This window comes from Pelobates fuscus, chromosome 9, assembly GCF_036172605.1.
Source record: "Pelobates fuscus isolate aPelFus1 chromosome 9, aPelFus1.pri, whole genome shotgun sequence".
Taxonomy (NCBI): domain Eukaryota; kingdom Metazoa; phylum Chordata; class Amphibia; order Anura; family Pelobatidae; genus Pelobates; species Pelobates fuscus.
The window spans coordinates 141,700,046-141,722,640 of record NC_086325.1 but is presented as its reverse complement, the minus strand read 5'-3'; the positions used below and the strand labels follow the sequence as shown (position 1 = coordinate 141,722,640).

Here is a 22,595-nt window from a genome sequence, read left to right as displayed (position 1 = left end):
CCTATTCAAACACCGTCTGACCCAATAACTGTCCTATTCAAACACCGTCTGACCCTATAACTGTCATATTCAAACACTGTCTGACCTTTTAACGGTCATTTTGTTTTCCTCAGAGGAGGAGTGGTTTTACTGCATGAATGCTGTTGCTTGGTGTGCCATTAAACAGACCTCTACCCAGCATTAAGCCTCGGTGTGTGTGTGTGTGTGTTACATTCTATGACAGACAGGTTATGCTTACACGTCAAATCGTATGTTTCTATACCTTAAAAATGTGCCGATACTTTAATGGCATATCTGTGAAATACTGTGATCTTACTGCGCTTACATATGCTGTGGTGACATCGTAAGGGGTTTTGTTACCTCGTGCCCCACAAAAAATAAAATAAAAAGCCAAACAGCCAAGCTAAATATTCAATGTGTATTTTACAAAAAAAATTTAAAAACAGGTTTTTGTAAGACAAATTTACAAAAACAAACAAAAAGTACTGACTTTAAAAATAAAACAAGAATCAAAAACCAAAAAAAAATAAAATACAAAAAATATTAAATTAAAATAATTCATATACATGGTTGGATAAAAAGAAAAGGGTGGAGAAAAAAAAATTTTTTAGGTAGGTATCTTGGGAACAATTCATATCAAGTTCTCCAAAATGAAGATGATAAATATCCTTTGGGAAGGGGGATTTCTTTCCTGTGTATTGCGGTCTGTAATAAAATGGGGTGAACACCCCAAAAACAATTAAAACAGCATAAAAGTTGTAAATAATTCAGCATAATCAATCAGCCCCATACAAGGGGAAAACTAAAACACTACAGGCTTCTTACCTCCAAGAACTGTCTAAGTCGGGTGACTGAGCCCATTTGCCCAGCACTGGTAATCATCTCAATCCTATAAAAAAAAGAAGGAAAATGAAGAGGATGTTCGAGGATGGACTCAATAAATAAATAAATGAGGACCAATACTAATGAGGATAAATTAATTCAAGAAATGGTGCCGAGTTGCAAACCTTGGAAAGTATTCATCCTTAAGGAGGAGAAGCAGCTTCCAAAACTGGGCTTGGTATTGTTTACTTAATGCATTTCCACACACCTAAAAAAAAAAAAAAAAAATTACAAAAATAAATAAATAAAAAGTATAATTTGAGATAAACCAAGTTACTATGTGGGCTTATGCTCGGTAGAAGAAAGGTAACCGCTCAAAAGAAGTGTCTTCAAGCTAAGCATTAACTCCACTCAACAAGAACAAATTGCACCAACATATGATTTATAGGACATAGAGAAAGCCTTGATACATCAGCACAGACTTTTACAAAATCAGGTTTCGAAGGTAATGACTGTTCTGGTTCTGAGGTTTAAATTACATGTATAATATATTGCACATTACCACTAAAGAACCTGGAGATGTGATTCTACAGTCGATCTACAACATGGCTGTGTATGTGATGATTGTCTTTATAGTGCTTACTGAGAATGATGGACATTGCTAAGAGTCATAGATCAGTTGTTGGCTTTCTTTTAAAACCTCCCATAGACAAGGTCATACAGTGACATTATTGCAGTAAAATAAGAAACACTCTTTGACTACTCTGTGAAGTTAGGTCTTATTTTTTTTCCATACCCCCATCCCTCTTTTTTCCTGTTTCCCCTTTTTTATCCAAAGGAGGACAAATATAAAAAAAGCGACAAACACGGGGGTATGTTTAAATTAATGTAGCTTGGTATATTGTACTATTGCTGAACTGTCACTGAATCGCTCTGAAGGATCCTCTTATTTCTATTTTACTTTTGTACAAAAACAGCTTTCAAATAAAGATTTACAAAAAGAAAAAGAAAAAAATCTCACGGAGAGCACACCTGCCATCAGCTTTGTTCTTGCATTGGTAAGTGGGTGTAGAATGGGTAAAATCAGTGATGCAAATCACATCACTGACTCCAACCAAAATGGGCCAGTAGGACAGAACTCAAAAATCTGGACTAAAAAAATAAAATCAGCTAAAACGAGATAGTTGTGAGGCATTTGAGAGGAAAGCATAGAGGGCTTCTGGAAGAAAAAAAAAATGTAAAAAAACAAAAACAAAATAAAACACACAAACACACACACGTAAGAAGCAGGAGTGTCTTACTTTAACACACCACACTGCAAACTAACTCACCTCTAAGAAATCATAAAGAAGAGTAGCAGTAACATCCACAAGGGGCTCCATGTTCAGTAGTTGTGCCAACCAGCTCCAACCATGGTTAAGTCCATGAGGATGAGGCTACAAGCAAATACAGACTATTATTTCATATAGGTATCCTAGGCAGGCCTAGTGCCAATCAATTGTACAGAGAGCAATTAAAAGCTTTAAGTAAAAAAGTCACAGGCAGATAACTACAGAAAACAAAATATCACATACTGAAGCTTGTTTTGTACCATACGGCCACCGTAACTGGATGATTGCAGCGTAAAGACGGATCATCCCTGACATGCGTTTTAGGAAATTATCCTGCTGTTCTACCATGGAATCATCCACCTTGTATCCAAGCAACCTATAAAGGCAACACTATACAGTCAGTGCATTAAAATTAACATAAAGCAGTCAGAGGCCAATAAATCCATGTAGGTCCTTTACACAATTATATTCTGTACCTATCTACAGAGGTTTCTGGGCTATCCACCTATTTGTCCAAAAAAAAAATAATCTTGACACCAGCAGAGTTAGTTAGTCTTTCAACTTGTTGTACTATAGTTCAATAAAAAAAATTGAATTATAGTTGAAGAATGGACAGATTATTCAACTATAGAACCAAGACTGAACCACCCCTGCTCAAAATCAGAAGGCAAAAAAACCCAACACTTTCTTAGATTTTGTGTTTTTGGCCCTCGGACTCTGATGTTGTACTTATATTGAACATTTTGCAAAGGCGTTTCCAAAATGGACTTTAATGTTGTACTGAACAAACAAAAACACGTTTACTTGCATGCATCCTGACTGTGTGAATGGTCCTTAAGATTCATGTGCTTAGTTTTGTCTTGGTTTAAGTATTTTGAGTTCTGGTTTCCTGATCATGCCTTTGTTATACAATTATTCTGATTTCTGGTCAAGCTTGACAAAGACCATTATGGTTGAAACGTTGCAATGTCCATCTGTGATGGTAGAGTGAAAATCACTTTGGAAAACAATTTTCATTCACCCTTATTCATGTACACATACCCCAAAAAGATGCATGGGACAATCAATGCGTAAAAACTCTGGCATGTATGACAAAGAAAAACCATACTTCTGATATTCTTCAAACGGTGTTCCTTCCTTATAGGCAGGGTAAAAAGGCACGGAGTAAGGGCACTTCTTATGTAAGTGAGCAAGCAGGAGGTCTCCCACCCTGGGATGCAGTTCCCATATACCACAGGCCACAGCAGCAATAGGAAAAGCAGCCTCATAATGAGAAGCTACTTCTTCCTCCCCTTGTTTCTGAAAAACAAAAAACAAAGATGGATTATATTAAATACACGTGAATCACTTTTGCTTCCACTAGCAACCCCATCTATAAGACTACAAAACATTGGCGAGATTTTACCAGAGCTGTGTAAATGTCCCGAATGATTCTTCACTCTGCCTCCACTATACCTATACTTCCGAGAAATGCTTTCAAAAGCATTAAAGGGACACTATAGTCACCCGAACAACTTTAGCTTAATGAAGCAGTTTTGGTGTATAGAACATGCCCCTGCAGCCTCACTGCTCAATCCTCTGCCATTTAGGAGTTAAATCCCTTTGTTTATGAACCCTAGTCACACCTCCCTGCATGTGACTTGCACAGCCTTCCATAAACACTTCCTGGAAAGAGAGCCCTATTTAGGCTTTCTTTATTGCAAGTTCTGTTTAATTAAGATGTACTTATCCCCTGCTATGTTAATAGCTTGCTAGACCCTGCAAGAGCCTCCTGTATGTGATTACAGTTCAATTTAGAGATTGAGATACAATTATTTAAGGTAAATTACATCTGTTTGAAAGTGAAACCAGTTTTTTTTTTTCATGCAGACTCTGTCAATCATAGCCAGGGGAGGTGTGGCTAGGGCTGCATAAACAAACAGTGAATTGAGCAGTGAAATGACAGGGGAGTGATCTATACACTAAAACTGCTTTATTTAGCTAAAGTAATTTGGGTGACTATAGTGTTCCTTTAAAAAGATTTCCCTTAACGAGACAGAGGTTGCAAGACAGGGACTTGTGTCTGCATGTTGAAGTGGCAGAGACAGTTTCAGGGCTCCCGGTGGCATCACGACTCACAATGAAAGGGAGAAGTTATTTAAAGTCACACCTTCCAAGGGTTCTCAGTAAACCACACAGAAGAGCAAGGTGAGTCCTGCAAGAGCCAAATCACTCTTTTCGTCTGACTGCACAAAGCCTCACTGTCCAGGTGGCATCAAATTTCCAAAGCTCAAAGAGCTTTTCTGTAGGAGAAACCAATGGGTTCTCCAAAAGAGACAACCAGACGGCAGTCAATTCAAACAATTCAAACAATTTCACAGAGTAAGAAATGTCTTTAGAGATTTCATAAATTTGTTTCATACAGGTTTTTCAGTGTCTTTTCTGAAATAGAGGACCTTTACGAATGTACAACTATATATCAGAGGCTGATTGAAACAGATCGTGCTCTTAGCAAAATAAACACGGCCTTCCATCATTACAGACCACACAAACACTCAAACTTCAAGTCAAGCAATGACCAGAAATAAATGTGCAAGTAAAATGGCCTGGAAAGGTCACAAGACCCTGCTAGACTTTGCCCATAAACTTATTAATTATTTGCATTAACCTTGCCAATGTAGACCGTGCAGAAGAGTACACCGTTTAACCCCTTAAGGACCAATCGTCTGGAATAAAAGGGAATCATGACATGTCACACATGTCTTGTGTCCTTAAGGGGTTAAAGACATTAGGTTGTGGGGGGCGGGGCTTGACCTGCAAGCTGAACAGTCGCATGGTGGAAGAACATGTTTATAGGGAAATGCTCGCAGACTTCATGCCTAAAATACATGCCTAAAACACTACACTACCCATGATGGGGGCACCATGGTGAATCACTCGATGCCAAACTCGAGTGTTTCCCGCAATCGAAAACACATGGTGGCAGGCCGCGGCCTGCGGTGGACAGAGCTGGGGGGGGGGGGACGGCCGCTCCCCTCGCCCCTACGCCGGAGGCACCAAACCACGGACTACCCGCTCCCCCCCCTCATGACCGGTGGGGGTGATCCCAGTCCAACCTCTCCAGGCAGCGCAACCTCACAGGCAGCCCCTAGCCAAGCGGGCCCATATAATGGAGGATGCCGCATGCAGAAACGACTATTGCCTCGAATGGCACCCCACTCTGACCAAGCTGGATGCCATATTCAACGCCTTCTGGGCGCACCTGGCTAATAAAGAGCGGCATACCAAAGCCCCAGTGCACTCACCTGATGAAAAACCAGCATCTCCCCACCACAGACGCACGGGCCTCCACCCAAAGGGACCTAAAAGATGGCGCCGAAAGCGAAGACTCCCCCTGCTGGCACACAAACAGGCGGGAAAGCGCCACGCAGTAAAGCCAGCTCGAAGTGGCCTACAAACACCCCCCAGACCCGGCATGAAGCCGCGACCTGCAAAGCAGACAACAACAGACAAGCCTGCTTCAAAGCTCCGAACCCGCTCAACAACACGGAGAGCCCCAGAATACCGGAGAGAAACTCTACTTACCCACTTCATCGGAACGGGCCCCTGCAGTAACAGGCGGGCGAGACGGTCACTGGAGCTCCTTACTCTGCGCCTTGCTGCGCCCCGGCAGGACTTTTAAATATACCAGACACCCTTCTATGCGCTGGGCATAGGATGAAAAAGAGAACTCACGGGAAACAGCGGGGGTACATGCCCAAAGCCTCTGTTATATTGGACACTATCCATACCCCACTACAGCCTCCCCAACAGAGACTAACCAACGACAAAGCTCCCAAAAGTTTTATTCGATTCTGTTTGATCGCTTTCACCTGTTTAACATCCTGTTAATAAGTTTATCAGATATGTATAGTGCCTCACTACACGCATCAGGCATCCCCACTTTTCACCTGTTGCCTATTAACCTTAAAATGACAAGCCTGCCTGCCTGGCAAACTTCATGATTATTTTTCCTCATAGACACTCGAGACTTACAAGCATACATCACACAAACGTTATCGCATAGCCACACACATAGTAATAGCACACAATGACCATCATGTATAATTGTACCCATAGGTCAAACATGATTAATCGATGTTCAAGCTACTTCACTAACCATGTGTGCAACTAACTCACTCGTATTCAAACCTTACCAAAAAATGTGCCGATTCATCGAAATGGAACAAATCAATAGTTTAAAGAGTTTTATATAACATGTAACATGTTTCATTAATGTCTTTTATGCATTCCTGCATCTGCTCACTGCGACAGTGCAGGAAGATCTGTTAACATATGCACAACAAACATTAAGAATAAAAAAAAAAAATTTTTTACCATAAAGACATTAGGTTGTATCTGCATCACCAAGAAATGCCATTACTTACATGTGAAATATTGATAAATTAATTGTATTGTTAGCAGTAAAACAAACCAAAACAGTTCCGGTACATCAGCGATTTCACATTTCGATTTTAATTCTGCAACCCAATTCAGCTCTCATCAGCTACTTCTGCAACTAACTCACCACAAACTTTTCAGCCAGCTTGTAATATACGAACTCCAGTGCTAGTGGATGTTGGGAGACTGAAACGGCCTGACGTCCGGTTGTGATCTGTTTTCCTAGAAGGACGTTATTGATCTTGTCAAAGATCTCTCTCAATTGGGAGCCTAGAAGTATAACATGCATTAACAAAGACCTATAACCACAAATATATTTAGAATTTACCAACTGATACATGTTATTAATATGACCTAGTTTGGTGATTGTGAACATTTTAAAGGCCTATTCAGAAGTGAAAGTGCCCAGACTAATTTCAAGTCACTTTCTTCAGATTACTTCTCTAATTCTCTGCAATTCTCCTAGTTCCCTTCCATCCATATTGCTTGATTATCCCTCCATATCACAACCCCCTTTCTATAGAAGCCTACTCACCATCTGAGCCCAGTCCCCCCTACTTTAATACTAATTCCACAATTCCTTTCCGCTCTGTCCTCAATACCTTTATCTCTCTCCCTCGTTCCATATTAGATTTCCCAATAACCCAAACCTTCTCTAGTTCTCTTTCTTCAACACCAGTTCTATCTCAGCGTTCACACTTTAGGACTTTCAGACGTATATATTTCCCAAAGTGTCAGTAACCTTTACCTATTCGCAAGATCAGTCCTTTACTAACCAGACACAGTCTACTTTCCACATCAGTTCCATGGCCCTGACTTCACCATACAGGTAATGCTTCTCTACGTCAGTGTTCTATCTTCCCACAATCATTAAAGGCTGCCCTGCACATGACCTCAGCCCTCCCTTCCAGATAAATATCTCGCCACTTCCTATAATGGGGTTTCTCCCCTACTTCTTGCATTTCCACCATTGAAGTGATTTAAATGCCCTAAGATAGAACTAGTAATAAAATACCCAATAAGGATTAGGATGTCATTGATGATATTGGCACATTTCGCATCTCCATGACTGATGGTTGCCCTTGTAGCAGACATTGATAATCGCCTTAAAGGTCTCAAAATGCCAAAACTTGCTATCACTGGACTAGATGTTTATCAAAAGCAACCAAATTATCTACCAAACAAATGCATCCTGAACTACTACAAAACAGCCACGTTATGCAAAGGAATGAAAACTAACAAATCTGTTTACTTTGAAATTCTTGAATCGATATATTGTTACTCGGTGCCTTATCTTACCGGATATTGTTGAGATCTGGCTGACTGGGATATTAACCGCTTTTTGCAGTTCAGCCTTCAAACTCTTGGTCTGTGAAGAGAATGTGGAATTAGGCAGACTCGGGCAAGAGAGTGGAGTGTTAAAGAGACACACTAATCACCATAACTACTTATGAAGTAGTACGGATCTCCCTTTATGGTTAATATTCTTAGAATGATAAACATTTAATGGGAAGCTGAACATACCTTAGAGTCTTTGCAGGTACTAAGTTCACTGAAAGATTTCAAGCACTGATCACAGGTGCTCTGCAGCTGCCGATAACGCTGGACTGTGCTCTTAGCAGCATTTTCTTGAAGACCTGGGGTGAAATGTGCACTATTTGGGAGGGTTCTACAAACTTAAATTACAGTATTTTGGTTCCTTTCTTTTTTCTACTCTATGCTCCAGAGTTCCGAATTCTCCCCTTTACTGCTCATTAATTTATGGTTCCATTCCCTCTTCTCCGTGACACCCCTGCCCTCTGATTTGCACTTATATCGGAGTGTCCCTTTAATACACGTTTCCCTATCACGTGTAATTAATTAGGATTTGTGAATACCGTCCTTCAAGCTCCCTGGCCACCGGCATCATGCATACCTTCTTTCCTTGCCTGCCCTTTGTCCTGAGTCTGTTTGCTGACATCTTGTGGCTGAGATTTTGCTTGCTGCTGTACTTCTGATTCTTTCTGCTTCTCGCGAGCGGCTGCTTCCTCCGCCTTCCTCCTCTCTTCAGCCGCCGCCATGTCTCGCTGCATGTTACTGACCAACGCCTTCATTTCCTGCACGGAGCTCTCTCCCATGCTCACATCATCCTGAGTGGGATATCCTCTCTGCACGGGACATCAGGCAAAAAAAAAAAAAATACTAATAAATATTCAAATATTCTCCAGGAATACAGAGATCTCAGTGGAGGTGAGAGGAACTCGACACAACAGAGCTTTGAGTCTCTTGGTGGCCAGTTAACTTGCAATGTGATTCCAGCAACATTAGATGTAATAACACACAGCTTTATAAAAAGTGTTTTAGGTCACAAGGCTGGCAACACATTCTCAATGGAAGACAATACCACCTGGCCACTAGCCAAGCTCTAAAAGGAGTGAGTCCTACATAACATAATATATATGCTGTACAGTGAGATCAAAATATCTAGCCATCAGTAGATCCACTGGATAGATGACTTAAGGAAATTATAATATACAAGGTACAACTTAACATGAAAATCATAAGAAATAAATAAAATAAATAAAGGAATGCGCAAAATGCAATATTCAGATCAGTCCTGTATAATTATTACCTCACTGCTGGAACGGACAATGTTGGATAAAATGCCACATATCTGGTTGCCGCGATGGCTGTAAGCAGAGAGGTCCAGGCGGAGAGATTCCTGCTGCTTGTAATCCACTTCGATCTGTTGGATTAGCTGCAGTGCCTCTTGCTGTAGAGAACACAGCCGCCGAGTCCTGTCCCGACCTTCCTCCTGGCGGACACGCTCCAACTCCTGCTGTCGCTGTTGTTCAACTTCCCGAAGTTTCAAGGAGAGGAGCTGTGAACAAAAGGAGTGAAGTTATGGGATTCTTTGCATGTTGAGGGACTTGGGTTCTTCAAATAACAATCAAACTGTAAACATTCTTTACTATTAGTTTTCTAGCACAGCAGGTCTTATGAGACCCTGAAGTTATTGCCAGGACAACTGGTCATATTTGCATCACATTAAATAAATAAATATAAAACATTGCTAACCTTTGCTCTGTGTCTATGTTCTTCCTTTAGTTTCTCCTCCTTTTCCATGGCTTCCTTGTGGCTTGAAAAGCAAGACATGATGGTTAAGTTATTAGACTGAAAACAGACTAAACAGTGCTTCTTCTGTCCCTATTTCGACAAAGCTCTAAACCGTGGACAGCTGATAGTCATGAGAGCCAGTCTGATGGACATTGGATTAAAATATATATGTATTCTTTGCTTACTCTTTCTCCATCTGCTCTTGGAGCTGATGAATTTCCTGTCGCCGCTTCAATTCCATCTTCTCCTCATATCGTTTGAACTGCTCTGCAGCCTTTTCGGCAAAAGACTTGCTCATCATCTCCATAAACTCCTGTCGTTTACGTAGTTCATCCTGGAGAAAGAAACAGACTTCGCAATGAGTCGATCAGAAGATACAATGAGACATCGCAGAGCCTAAATATTTGGGTCAGCTTAACATGGACCCAGCATATTCCATTCTCAAACGTCATACAGATAAAAAGCAAGGCACTGCATTAAAAAGATAAGCCACTATATAAATGTTACTACTAATAATAACATTACAAATGCCACTTAACCTGATTTCTTCCTGTAGGAGGAAGTATTACTAAGGTCGATCAGAACCATCTCGAGAAGGTAATTTATTGGATACACTGTATACCCTAGTCAAGATATTCCAGGAAAATATTTTTGCAGATTCTAAAATATGCTTTGCACCTTCAGTTTCAATGTCCGTGAGTTCTCATACATTCGAAGAGAGGATTCCACTTCCATTGCTGTGGTAGACCGACTGTTAAAGGAGGATTCATCCTGGACTTCTGTGGACTCTTTGTCATCTTGAAAGGTCTGTACAGGACAAACCGCGAGATTAGATACATAGATTAACTGGATAAGGTTCTTGCAATACTGTCATAGTTGACACCTTGGTAAACAAGGTTTTCAAACAAAAGATATTAACAGTACATCCCCCATGTGTACCAGGAGTAAAATCTCTGTTATAAGGGCTAATGTACATTGTACATTCACTTCTGAAAGTCTGTGCTGGGGAAAAGGGGAGCCCTCCTTTAAATAATTATGTTCAGGGTTCTGCTTCTCAATTTATGTTTTGTAGCTTACCGGAGAGACAAGGAAAGAAAGATCATGCATGTCTTCCCCCAATAAGACCGCTAATGTAAAAAAATAAAAAACAAAAATGGAGATCATTATATTACCACATCAGGCAGCAGTGACCCACTAATATTAAACTTATTTAATCTGCTAAACCGGTACAATTTTAAAATAAGCGTGTGAATTTGAGGACAAAACTCTGCTTCCAAATCAAACTTATTGCCATCTGCTTCATACAGAGCTTGTTTAGGCTTCAGATATCAGCAGATGTGTTTTCTAGTTACAGCAGTAGAGAGCGTTCTGTGGCCACTATCAACTAGCGGTTTTTAATATTACAAGGGAGATTTCTGTAATGCTGAATCTCAAGCATGTGGATTGCAATGTGATTGATGCTGAGCAGCTGGCAAAGCCCAGCACAGATCACAACCGACATAGAAACATAGAATGTGACGGCAGATAAGAACCATTCGACCCATCTAGTCTGCCCAATTTTCTAAATACTTTCATTAGTCCCTGGCCTTATCTTATAGTTAGGATAGCCTTATGCCTATCCCACGCATGCTTAGACTTCTTTACTGTGTTAACCTCTACCACTTCAACTGGAAGGCTATTCCATGCATCCACTACCCTCTCAGTAAAGTAATAATTCCTGATATTTTTAAACCTTTGCGCACACACAAACTTTCTCGCCAGAAAGAATGACCAACCGACAACATAAGAATGTGCAGGCTCACTGAAAATGTTGGGAAATGGAAAAAACAACACAAAATAAAGATTGGAAAAAAAAAAAAGGGGAATGTGCAGGCTGGGACTTTTATCTGTGCAACAGTAAAGCAAAGACTGCTCTCTGAGCTTTTGGCCATTAAATGTTGTTATATACAACCCACTGTACTTCATACAACTTAACTGCCATTTTAAAATACAAAAATAAAAAGCAACTACTCCCTCACACAGGGTTATTCGGTAAGAGGAAAACTGCGGTAAACAACGTTAATGTCACGTTTTAAGGCAAAGCATCATGTATTACCTAAAATCTGGAATTCCCATTGAATTCTTAACTAATCACACTTTGGTGAAAAACACTGACAGTCTAGTCGTGCATACATTACCTCTTCTGATCTGCTTTCTGAGGGGGCTGAAGACGTCAATACGGGTGGATCAGCAGTTGAAGGGGAACTCGTCTGAGAGCTGAGCTCAACATTGTGGAATGAGAGGCCGCTAATGGGAGCCGTATCCAGCTCTGTGTGCTGTAAAACATTATCCAGAACCTGTGCACAGTATGAAGGCAGAATCCAAGACGCTTCGCTAAGTTGAAGCTGCTCCGCAAGAGAAATGTATGAAAAAATATGTTATCGCAGTAGAACAGGTACATACAACAAGCACATTTCACATCTGAAGAAGGTGGTCAGTAACTACAACCCTGGAACTCCATATCACATGCTATATAGAAACATGCATGCAGCTCTGATCTGTGACACTGAAAAGTACATCTTGTACCCATTACACATACCACTAAACATGCCCTCTACACTACCCAGGCTTCATGAACGCATCTATGGATTACACCCTCATGTATTTGTTTACCCTTCTTCAATACACACACAATATCCTGGACACAAGATATGTATGTTGTTATCCTGTAGTATGTAGAACTAGTTTACTAAATGGAAGTCTTCTCCTTTAGAATTCCTCCTTGATTATTAAACAGATTCCCTCCCTGATGCCTATGAATTATAAATATTAAACTAGCAGGGCAGCGCTTTACATGTACAGGTACAAATAAATCATGCCTAGAGAAGGAGAAGACATTCTGGATCTGGTAACCCAAGTCTTCCCCTGCTCACAACCACAGTCCACTCTGCACCCACAATAAATACCACATTAGGCATCAATAATGGACACATGGAGGGTTAGAGGGTCCCCTGAGCTCCCACATGCAGGGTTAAAGGGGAGAGGCTCCCCCTGAGCTCCCACATGCAGGGTTAGAGGCTCCCCCTGAGCTCCCACATGCAGGGTTAGAGGCTCCCCCTGAGCTCCCACATGCAGGGTTAGAGGGTCCCCCTGAGCTCCCACATGCAGGGTTAGAGGGTCCCCCTGAGCTCCCACATGCAGGGTTAGAGGGTCCCCCTGAGCTCCCACATGCAGGGTTAGAGGGTCCCCCTGAGCTCCCACATGCAGGGTTAGAGGGTCCCCCTGAGCTCCCACATGCAGGGTTAGAGGGTCCCCCTGAGCTCCCACATGCAGGGTTAGAGGGTCCCCCTGAGCTCCCACATGCAGGGTTAGAGGGTCCCCCTGAGCTCCCACATGCAGGGTTAGAGGGTCCCCCTGAGCTCCCACATGCAGGGTTAGAGGGTCCCCCTGAGCTCCCACATGCAGGGTTAGAGGGCCCCCCTGAGCTCCCACATGCAGGGTTAGAGGGCCCCCCTGAGCTCCCACATGCAGCGTTAGAGGGCCCCCCTGAGCTCCCACATGCAGGGTTAGAGGGTCCCCCTGAGCTCCCACATGCAGGGTTAGAGGGTCCCCCTGAGCTCCCACATGCAGGGTTAGAGGGTCCCCCTGAGCTCCCACATGCAGGGTTAGAGGGTCCCCCTGAGCTCCCACATGCAGGGTTAGAGGGTCCCCCTGAGCTCCCACATGCAGGGTTAAAGGGGAGAGGGTCCCCCTGAGCTCCCACATGCAGGGTTAGAGGGCCCCCCTGAGCTCCCACATAGAGGGTTAGAGGCTCCCCCTGAGCTCCCACCTCCTCCAGCAGGTTCTCCTCGGTGCCATATACGAGTTTCCCTTTCGGGGTGTCCCGGAGGGCGTGCAGAGTCTCCCAGTCCCGTCCGAACGGCATCCTGCTGTCAGGAACCAAGTCTCGGCAAAGTGAAACTCACTGCCGGGGACACTTTCAAACAGCACTTCCGCTTCCGGTGCGTGGCCTGAGTGTGGAATCACATGACCAGGTATACGCACCTCCCAGTGGCTGCAGTTTTTTTTAATTTTTTTATTATTATTAAATCTTTATCCAAAAAAGAAAAAAGTCCAGGAGTTGCAGTGGTACCAGGCATTCGATGTTTTGTCAAATTTAAGGATGGCAAAGTGTTATGGGAGTTGTAGTGGTAGAAGAACTAGGTCAACTTTCCTTAAAGCAGCACTGTCACCAGCCCCCCCCCCCCCTTCTTTATCAAATACATTGACTGTGTTGGAATTCCAGCCCAATCACGAGATATACCAAGACAAAATAGTCTCCACTTTGTCTTAGTAATTTCCTTTGCGGAATGCTCCATAGGTCCCAGTGTTGTAATCTCTAGCGCATGCGCGAGAGTACAGCAATGACACTGGGCTCCTGGCCACAACATCACGAGCTAAAGAGAACTTGAAAAAGACCTTTGTTGGTCGAAACGTTGCTTGGCGTTGCATTTTTTCCTAATAAATCTGCATACGGTTTCAATTTGGAGTGCCTGTGATCCTCTCTTTTTCGTGTATTATTCTGGGATTGCTGGTCCTGATCCGGAGAACCCTTGGCCGTTGGGATTGAGTGCGGTTCCCACTATCTACTTGGCGAGCTAAAGAGAACTGGCAGGACGAAGATGGAAAAGTTTGCGATTGATAGGTTTAGATAAGTTTAAGCCTCCATTCCCCTGCATCCCTTAACCACTGTGTTGCCATAGGAGCAGCCACCGCCAATGGGTCTGTCTGTGCCCAGATGTGACAAAGCTGCGTTAAGACACACCTGTAACAAATATATCAGTGATACTGTTCTATATATCTCTATTAAAACATGATTGGCTTCATGGTCTTTAAAATACCGACATCTATGAAAAAGATTGCGAAAATACACATTTATAATTATAGTTGCTGTGCAAGAGTACAGCATTGAGGTCTATGGTGGAACCTGCTAAACTGCTGGATGCTCCATAGATACAGCCAATTCCCGGCAGCCATTGCTGGTGATGGATGGGGGAATTTGATACTTGTAGACGGTGGTATCTGCACCCAATATCTAGACGTGTCAGGCGTAGAAAATATACAGAGACAAGGTAGCTCAAGGTAGTTCTTACTGGGTTGCTATATCTCTTGGCCGGGCTGGAATTTCAGTGAAATTTCAGCACAATCAAGATGAATATTCCATAAAGATTCTATATTTATGAAATACTCGTTTTTTTTATTTTTAGGGTGGGGTGGGCTGTATTTATATTGTAAAAAAGGACAGCATATATGCACCTGACCTGCTACATAAAATGTACAGTGATTTTAATGGGTTTTTAGAGTCCATTTTAGTTATAGGAACTGAAATGTAAAAAGTTACCATTAGAACCCTTTTTAAATTGCATAGCTTGGCCTGAAATGAGCAATCGCAATATAAATTCTCCCTAACTTCTTGTTTAGAGGTAACATGTAACGTTATAAACGTGGGAAACTGTGGAAAAGTAAATGGAGAGCAATGGAAAATAAATAATAGGTAGGAGGGAATGGAAGGGGGGGGAATAAACAGAATTGTCTTATGTTTGGCTATTTTGCCATCTTTTTTTTTTTTGTCAATCTTTATTTTTGTTGAGGTTTAGGTATAACAAAACAGTTTTGCAATGAGACAGTGTTCTTTACAGACATAACAGGTTTAGTGATTACAATTAACATAACATCTGGTAGGAAAGGCAATGTCATAGTTTCTGATTTGCACTTTAGTAAATAAACCAGAAGATCTGCATCTAATTTATTTGATCCTTATTTACTAAATGCAAATGTAGTTAGGATTTGTGAATATTTTTAAAAAAATACATGGATTAAAAAATGCCATGGAATTGGCATGATACATATCTCCTGCCTGGAGTTTCTCTTTCACCTAAAAGAATGCTGTGGTCGATCTGAATGTCAAGTCACCTCTCACGTTCTTTGTTGACATTCTACATGAATCAATCTATAGCCTTCAACTGATCTCGGTCCACTGGTAACCAACCAAATGCTGGTAAATCCCATAGTGACTTCTCTTGATCTTTCACCTTCTCTCGTTGTTCATGTTACAAGTTGTTTCTCAGCCATCACCTCTTGAATGTCATTGGACACTGGACAATATGGCACATGCCACACACTCATTGGCCTCAAATGGTGCTGATTGGAGGAATTGTATGTATATGTGTACTTGTGTAGCATTGCGTGAATATATGTATATACACGTGAATATGGATGTTGAATAATGTATTCATGTTATTCTACAATTTAATATTATGTGCTGTTGAAAGCTTGTTTATGTGAAGAATGCTCTTTCTGGACTAGATGTACTATAATGAAAATAATACTAAACACTTATAACTGGAGGCGTTCCTTAAGTAACCCTTTGGGTGCCAGAGCTTTAGTCACTTATTTGCATAAAGGAACATGACTTCATTTATGCTTCAAAATATAGGAAAATAAAAAAACATCTAAAACCGTTTATTACATTACATCTGATTTATTCTTGTTTGTTATTTTTTTTTTATTCAATCATATATCGCAAACTTTTTTTTTTTAATATTAAAAATGGCTTTTGAATTTCCATTTGTATAAAAAGAATTCATAGTTGTAGTATAAATAAGGTCAAACATACAAAATACAAAAAAATCAACACGAATAGGGCTCAAACAGGTTTAAAATGATGTCTGGATTTCAGAATTGTGTTACTAACAGACAATAACATACAAGTAAGGGCACTTTCAAAAATGAGTGCCACTAAAATTTAAAAGGGATTTGAAACAGGTTTGAAATAACGTCTGGGTTTAAAAATTGTGTTACTATAATCATACAGGTAAGGAAACTTTCAGCAATTTGAAAGTGCCACTAAATCTGATCTCTTATAAAAGAAATACCTGTTATTTGTACAATATACCAATTAGGTTAAAGAGCAAATGACTAGTTATTGCAGAGGATGGAGAAGAGTATTGTAAATGTTAGGCCAAAATATTGGAGTTAAGGAATTTACCCGATTCAGCAATTTTGACATAAAAATAAAATAAAATTCCTTTACTAGTTCGTCATAATTCCTAGTTCAGTGAATAAATAGGAAAACAAATACTTTATACAGAACATGCTATTATATCCCGCATGAAACCAGAATTATATATGTGGCTCTGGTTGGTGACTGTTGCTCACTTATGATAATTCAGTGTTGGACTCTGTTTTCAACTTAACAATAAGTAGTGATTTCATGAAACCAAGCGGGAAAAGTTAAAGAATTCCGTAATGTAGCCAAACGGAAATTAAAAAAATAAATAAAATAAAAACAAGAAACCCAGAAATGAACATCTCAGGTGAAAAAAAACCTCAAGATTGTTTTGTTTTTCCCCTTTTATAAAAAATGTCCTCAGGAATTATTTTTTTTCTAAGATGGTCTTCTTCTACGGTCCACCAAGGCAGGTGGAAGACCAAGAATGTTTGCCTTGTGTTTTCTGTAGTAAAATGTCACTGGTTTCCAGTTACTTTATTCCTGAGCATCTCGGAAACAAACAGCTCCTTTCATTCCTTAGAGCGGAGTTCGTGGACGGATTGGGGAGCTAGATAAAGCAGCATCACCAAACACATTGGCATAGGAGGTTTTCAGGAAATGAACATAGTTCTGCATGCTGCGATTGGTGCTCTCTGACTGCTCCAGTCGGTCTTTTAAATCTTGCAGGCGACTCTGGAATCGCTGCTCGACCTGGCAAACAAAATAAAAAAACAAAAGAATCAGAATTTACCATGGTACAGAACACAAACTAAAAAGGTGGAAGACGTTTCTCTCTAACTCAAGGGAGTTGTGTTTCTGAAAACTGAAATACATCAGCAATTATCTGTATTTTATACCTTTTACAATATTACAGTATGATTCAATGACTCCTAAAATCAATAACATAACTCCTCACTATGAAAAGCTTTGGATGAGAGATTTTTACTTAAAAGGACACTCCAGACCCCCAAAAAACTTTAGCTTGCTGAAAAGCTTAATGTGTAATGAGTGTGTCCTCTCTTTTTCATTTTACAAAATGTGCAGATTTTAAAAGAAAAAGAACACTTTTAGAAATTAACTTTGTAACACCCTTCTAGGTGTCAGACAACCGGTCCTGTTACTTCCTGGTTTGGTTAGCTCAGTGGAGCTACAGTCAAGAGGCATCACTTGCCCAGAGCACCTGTCTTGCAAAGACTCCTTATTGAGCTGCATTAGGAAGTCTGTGATTGGACAGACACAGAAAGTCGGGGCGGGATTAGAACTTGGAAAGGCGGTAGACAAGAGATCTTCCAATTTTGCAAGCTGTTTTAATATATACCCCAATGAAAAAAATGCATAATAAAATACTTGCAATTTTTCATTTGGAGTATATCTAAGAAATAGTCATTTGTTTTACTGTATTTTGTATTTGGGCAGTGGAGTGTCCCTTTAATGCTGGTCTATGAGAATTTGGTTGGACAAATCTCAACACTAACAAAGAAAAAGGTGCTGGGCTAGTGGGTGACTACTAGCTGCAAATGCTAGTTCTGTAGCTGATGAAAGGCTTTTAGTTTAGGGACAATGTGTGCAAACTTTAGTAAATGCACATTTTTTTTGCAACCGCTAATGTGATGAACTAAAAAAAAATTTATTTTTGCTTTGTATAGCGAAAGGGTAACAAGGTTTTTTTATTTGTCATCTACATTTCTTTAACTTTTAAACGCGAAATGACAATTGCACAGGTCTGCCCAAAACCTCCTCCACGTGTCTCTATTGTACACCTTTCATTTATGTTAAATGTGAAAAATCATTTAATGAAGGAGAAAGTACAGCATGGTTTGGGAACAAGCATGACAAAGACTGGGATAATCTAAATGGTATTCATCTCTTAAAAATCAGACCGACAGAAAGATCACCTGCCAGAACATTATCCACTGCAATTTGCAGAGAAAGGATGCAAATAATACAAAAAAAAAAAAACATGAATGAGGATTGCTTTGTTATTGAATATTGCTAATTGCTTTGCTTTCTATCATAAATACAGACAGAGGACTGGAAATAAAGTGACCAGGGAGTGTTTTCATAGTTTTAGTGCTCTGTTGCCAAATAAATCGTTAATGCAAGGTCATAATTATGCCCAGTACACATGTGGAGGTGGTTCTGTCATCAGAGGATTTATTCTCCCCATCACGTAGCACTTTAAATGCTGCAGAATCATCAAACAGCTCTAACAATCCAAAACAAGTGAGAACGGATCAGCCTTTTCAATTTTTTACAGCTAAATGTCCTATAGTTCAGGGAATTTGTAGGTTGATTTTTTTTTTTTTTAATTCATTTATTTTCTCTCTCTATTTTTAATTTCTTTTAATTTACTAACCTGGCTGATCAGAATTAAAACTAATACTTCCCCCCTTATGACCACTTGGTCTGCTACTAATTGTTAAATTACACCGCTTGAACCAGTATACTCACATCGTCCTTACTGCGTCGGATCTGGTTCAGTTCTGCTTTGGTCCTGCTCAGCTGTGTCTCCAGATCCAGGATTTTAGACTGGGTTACTCTTTCTTTAGATGAGACCTGTTCCCTTGACTGATCCACCTGTGATATGACATTGTTCATGCTGCATTGAGATTCTGTTGCCCACTATCAATTGTTATAACTTTTAAAAAAAAAATAAAAAATTCACGTATTATACCTGTCTCCTGGCATCTTCGATGGATGCCTCCAGCTGGCGGGTCAGAGCTGCACATTCACAGGTTTTCTCCTCCAGCCTTAGCTGGTTCTGGCGGATCGACTCTTCTCGTTTGGCCACCACTTGCAAAAGCTCTCGGTTTTGAGTATTAGCCTCGTCCAGTCTCCTGGTAAAAAAACAAAAAACAAAAAAAAAAACAACAGGTAAGACAAGGATGTGCAGTTATATTTCATAAATTAACGACAAATGTTTTTTACTGGCATAGAATGCCATATTTGTTTTTCCATGATGCAACAGTCCAATACAGTGTGAACAGGATATTACTTTGCTGCAGAGGGGTTTAGATAGATTGGGGGACGGGACACTCAAATGGCAGAAGAACGTTAGTATAGAAAAAGTTATGCACTTTAGGTTAAAGAATGCACAAGCAACTTATACTCCTAATGGAAGCGAATTAGGGATAACACATGAGAAGTATTTGAGAATTGTTATTGACAACAAACTAGGCAACAATGTGAAATGTCAAAAATCAGTTGCTAAAATCAGTAAGGTGCTATCATGCATAAAAAGGGACACTATAGCTTAACATAGTGGTGCTGGTGTCTATAGGCTGTCCCTGCAGTGTTCAGAGAGAAAGCGGTATTTACAATGCTTCCTAGGAACATCTCTAGTGGCAGTCACTCAGATAGGATAAAGGTCATGGTACTGGAGAGGAGGCAAATACTTATTTAACATTACTGGCAATAAAACATGCTATTTTTTATGATCAATTATATCATCTTTTATTTAGGAGAAGTGATAAGAAAAGTGTACCTGCCAGGAATTAGAAATGAATCACATTTTCTCATTAACTTAACTTCAAGTGAGGAAATTGACACAAGTGTACGAAAACCCACCTTTCCAGATCCTCAAGTTTTAGAGCCAAACGCTTGTTTTCTTCTAAAGAACACTGATAGCGGTCTCGCGTGGATTCCATCTTATCTCCCTGCTGCTCCATCTACCGAAATTAAATAGGTAACCAAGAGCAAGTATTGACTATCTGTGCACGAGCATGAAAACAATGATAAATAACATAGATCTGATAGATAAATTACGAACGAATGAGGGATCTTAAGGAATAAGGATAATGATGTGCCAATTTATTAAAGGGACACTATAGTCACCTGAACAACTTCAGCTTAATGAGGTTGTTCAGGTGAGTGCTACAGCTACCCGGAGCCTTTTTCTTGTAAGCACTGTATTTTCTGAGAAAATGCAGTGTTTACATTGGAAGCTTGGAACACCTCTTGTTGCAGTCAATCAGACGGCCACCAGAGGGACTTCCGAGTTCAGAGGCCCTAAAAAGGCCTCTCGTCCGATGCATTCTGGGTGAATGCATCAGACGGGCTATCAGCACACAAAGCACTGTGAACGCGCTTTGTGTGCTGATAGCCTGTCAGCACTGCTGTGGGCGTGGCTTCAGCTGACAGCTTCAGCTTCAGCTGACAGCTGAAGCCCGAACCCACAGGGACGCTTACTGTCCACAATAGTGGTTGAAGGGGGGGGGGGGGGGGGGGGGGGGGGGGGAGACCTACTCTCCTTCCCCCCCCCCGGCCCCCACCGCTGTGCGGCGGGTGGGGGCCCTAAAATTATCAATAAGGGGGGGACCTATTGTCCCCCCCCGGCCCCCACCCCTGAGCGGTGGGTGGGGGCCCTAAAATTATCTATAAGGGGGGGGACCTACTGTCCCCCCCCCCCCCCGGCCCCCACCCCTGTGCAGCGGGTGGGGGCCCTAAAATTATCAATAAGGGGGGGACCTATTGTCCCCCCCGGCCCCCACCCCTGAGCGGTGGGTGGGGGCCCTAAAATTATCGATAAGGGGGGGGGCCTACTGTCCCCCCCCGGCCCCCACCCCTGTGCGGCGGGTGGGGGCCCTAAAATTATCAATAAGGGGGGGACCTATTGTCCCCCCCCGGCCCCCACCCCTGAGCGGTGGGTGGGGGCCCTAAAATTATCTATAAGGGGGGGGACCTACTGTCCCCCCCCCCCCCGGCCCCCACCCCTGTGCAGCGGGTGGGGGCCCTAAAATTATCAATAAGGGGGGGACCTATTGTCCCCCCCGGCCCCCACCCCTGAGCGGTGGGTGGGGGCCCTAAAATTATCGATAAGGGGGGGGGCCTACTGTCCCCCCCCGGCCCCCACCCCTGTGCGGCGGGTGGGGGCCCTAAAATTATCAATAAGGGGGGGGACCTACTGTCCCCCCCCGGCCCCCACCCCTGTGCGGCGGGTGGGGGCCCTAAAATTATCGATAAGGGGGGGGGCCTACTGTCCCCCCCCGGCCCCCACCCCTGTGCGGCGGGTGGGGGCCCTAAAATTATCGATAAGGGGGGGGGCCTACTGTCCCCCCCCGGCCCCCACCCCTGTGCGGCGGGTGGGGGCCCTAAAATTATCAATAAGGGGGGGACCTATTGTCCCCCCCCGGCCCCCACCCCTGAGCGGTGGGTGGGGGCCCTAAAATTATCTATAAGGGGGGGGACCTACTGTCCCCCCCCCCCCCGGCCCCCACCCCTGTGCAGCGGGTGGGGGCCCTAAAATTATCAATAAGGGGGGGACCTATTGTCCCCCCCGGCCCCCACCCCTGAGCGGTGGGTGGGGGCCCTAAAATTATCGATAAGGGGGGGGGCCTACTGTCCCCCCCCGGCCCCCACCCCTGTGCGGCGGGTGGGGGCCCTAAAATTATCAATAAGGGGGGGGACCTACTGTCCCCCCCCGGCCCCCACCCCTGTGCGGCGGGTGGGGGCCCTAAAATTATCAATAAGGTGGGGACCTATTGTCCCCCCCCGGCCCCCACCCCTGTGCGGCGGGTGGGGGCCCTAAAATTATCAATAAGGTGGGGACCTACTGTCCCCCCCCGGCCCCCACCCCTGTGCGGCGGGTGGGGGCCCTAAAATGATCAATAAGGGGGGGACCTATTGTCCCCCCCGGCCCCCACCCCTGAGCGGTGGGTGGGGGCCCTAAATACAAGGGGGGGGGGGACCCTAGTTAACCCTCCCCCCCCCCCAAAAAAAAAATTATCTCCCTACCTACCCCCCTCACCCTAAAAATAATGAGGGGGGGACCATTAACTAAAAACCTGTAAAAAAAAAAAAAAGAGATAAAAAAAACTTACCATTCGATGTTTTCTTTCTTCTAAAATCTTCTTTCTTCAGCCCAAAAAAGGCCAAATAAAAATCCATAATAACCGACGCAATTAAAAAAAAAAAAAAAA

General features: G+C 42.4%; 3 protein-coding genes across 6 annotated transcripts in view; 1 reads left to right on the top strand and 2 right to left on the bottom strand.

The window, feature by feature from the left end:
* Window positions 1-22,595, top strand: part of ZER1 (zyg-11 related cell cycle regulator) — a 491,045-nt gene that overhangs the window by 308,530 nt on the left and 159,920 nt on the right. The gene's annotated exons all lie outside the window — the stretch shown is intronic.
* On the bottom strand, window positions 574-13,643 carry GLE1 (GLE1 RNA export mediator). Its single transcript, XM_063431422.1, has 16 exons — window positions 13,477-13,643; window positions 11,846-12,052; window positions 10,347-10,475; window positions 9,854-10,002; window positions 9,630-9,690; window positions 9,184-9,432; window positions 8,488-8,719; window positions 8,097-8,209; window positions 7,872-7,941; window positions 6,700-6,842; window positions 3,262-3,452; window positions 2,397-2,529; window positions 2,154-2,258; window positions 1,008-1,090; window positions 826-889; window positions 574-705 (listed from the first exon to the last, which is right to left on the bottom strand). Exons 1-16 carry the CDS (start codon window positions 13,570-13,572, stop codon window positions 637-639), a joined length of 2,094 nt encoding a protein of 697 aa, XP_063287492.1. The 5' UTR covers window positions 13,573-13,643; the 3' UTR covers window positions 574-636.
* The window catches only part of ODF2 (outer dense fiber of sperm tails 2), a 32,321-nt gene continuing 26,799 nt past the window's right edge, over window positions 17,074-22,595 (bottom strand). For all 4 annotated transcript variants that reach the window (XM_063431418.1, XM_063431421.1, XM_063431419.1 and 1 more), the window contains 4 exons: window positions 20,245-20,345; window positions 19,352-19,514; window positions 19,129-19,254; window positions 17,074-17,388 (listed from right to left, as the gene is read on the bottom strand). In XM_063431418.1, coding sequence (XP_063287488.1) covers window positions 17,215-17,388; window positions 19,129-19,254; window positions 19,352-19,514; window positions 20,245-20,345 — 564 coding nt within the window. In that variant the 3' untranslated portion in view covers window positions 17,074-17,214. The remainder of the gene's footprint in view (window positions 17,389-19,128; window positions 19,255-19,351; window positions 19,515-20,244; window positions 20,346-22,595) is intronic.

Coding starts and splice junctions, on each gene's coding strand:
- GLE1 (XM_063431422.1), bottom strand. CDS start 13,572: ATGCCGTTCGGACGGGACTGGGAGACTCTGCACGCCCTCCGGGACACC. Junction 12,053..13,476: donor AGGAGAACCTGCTGGAGGAG/GTGGGAGCTCAG, acceptor CTTGCGGAGCAG/CTTCAACTTAGCGAAGCGTC. Junction 706..825: donor GACTTAGACAGTTCTTGGAG/GTAAGAAGCCTG, acceptor ATTTTATTACAG/ACCGCAATACACAGGAAAGA.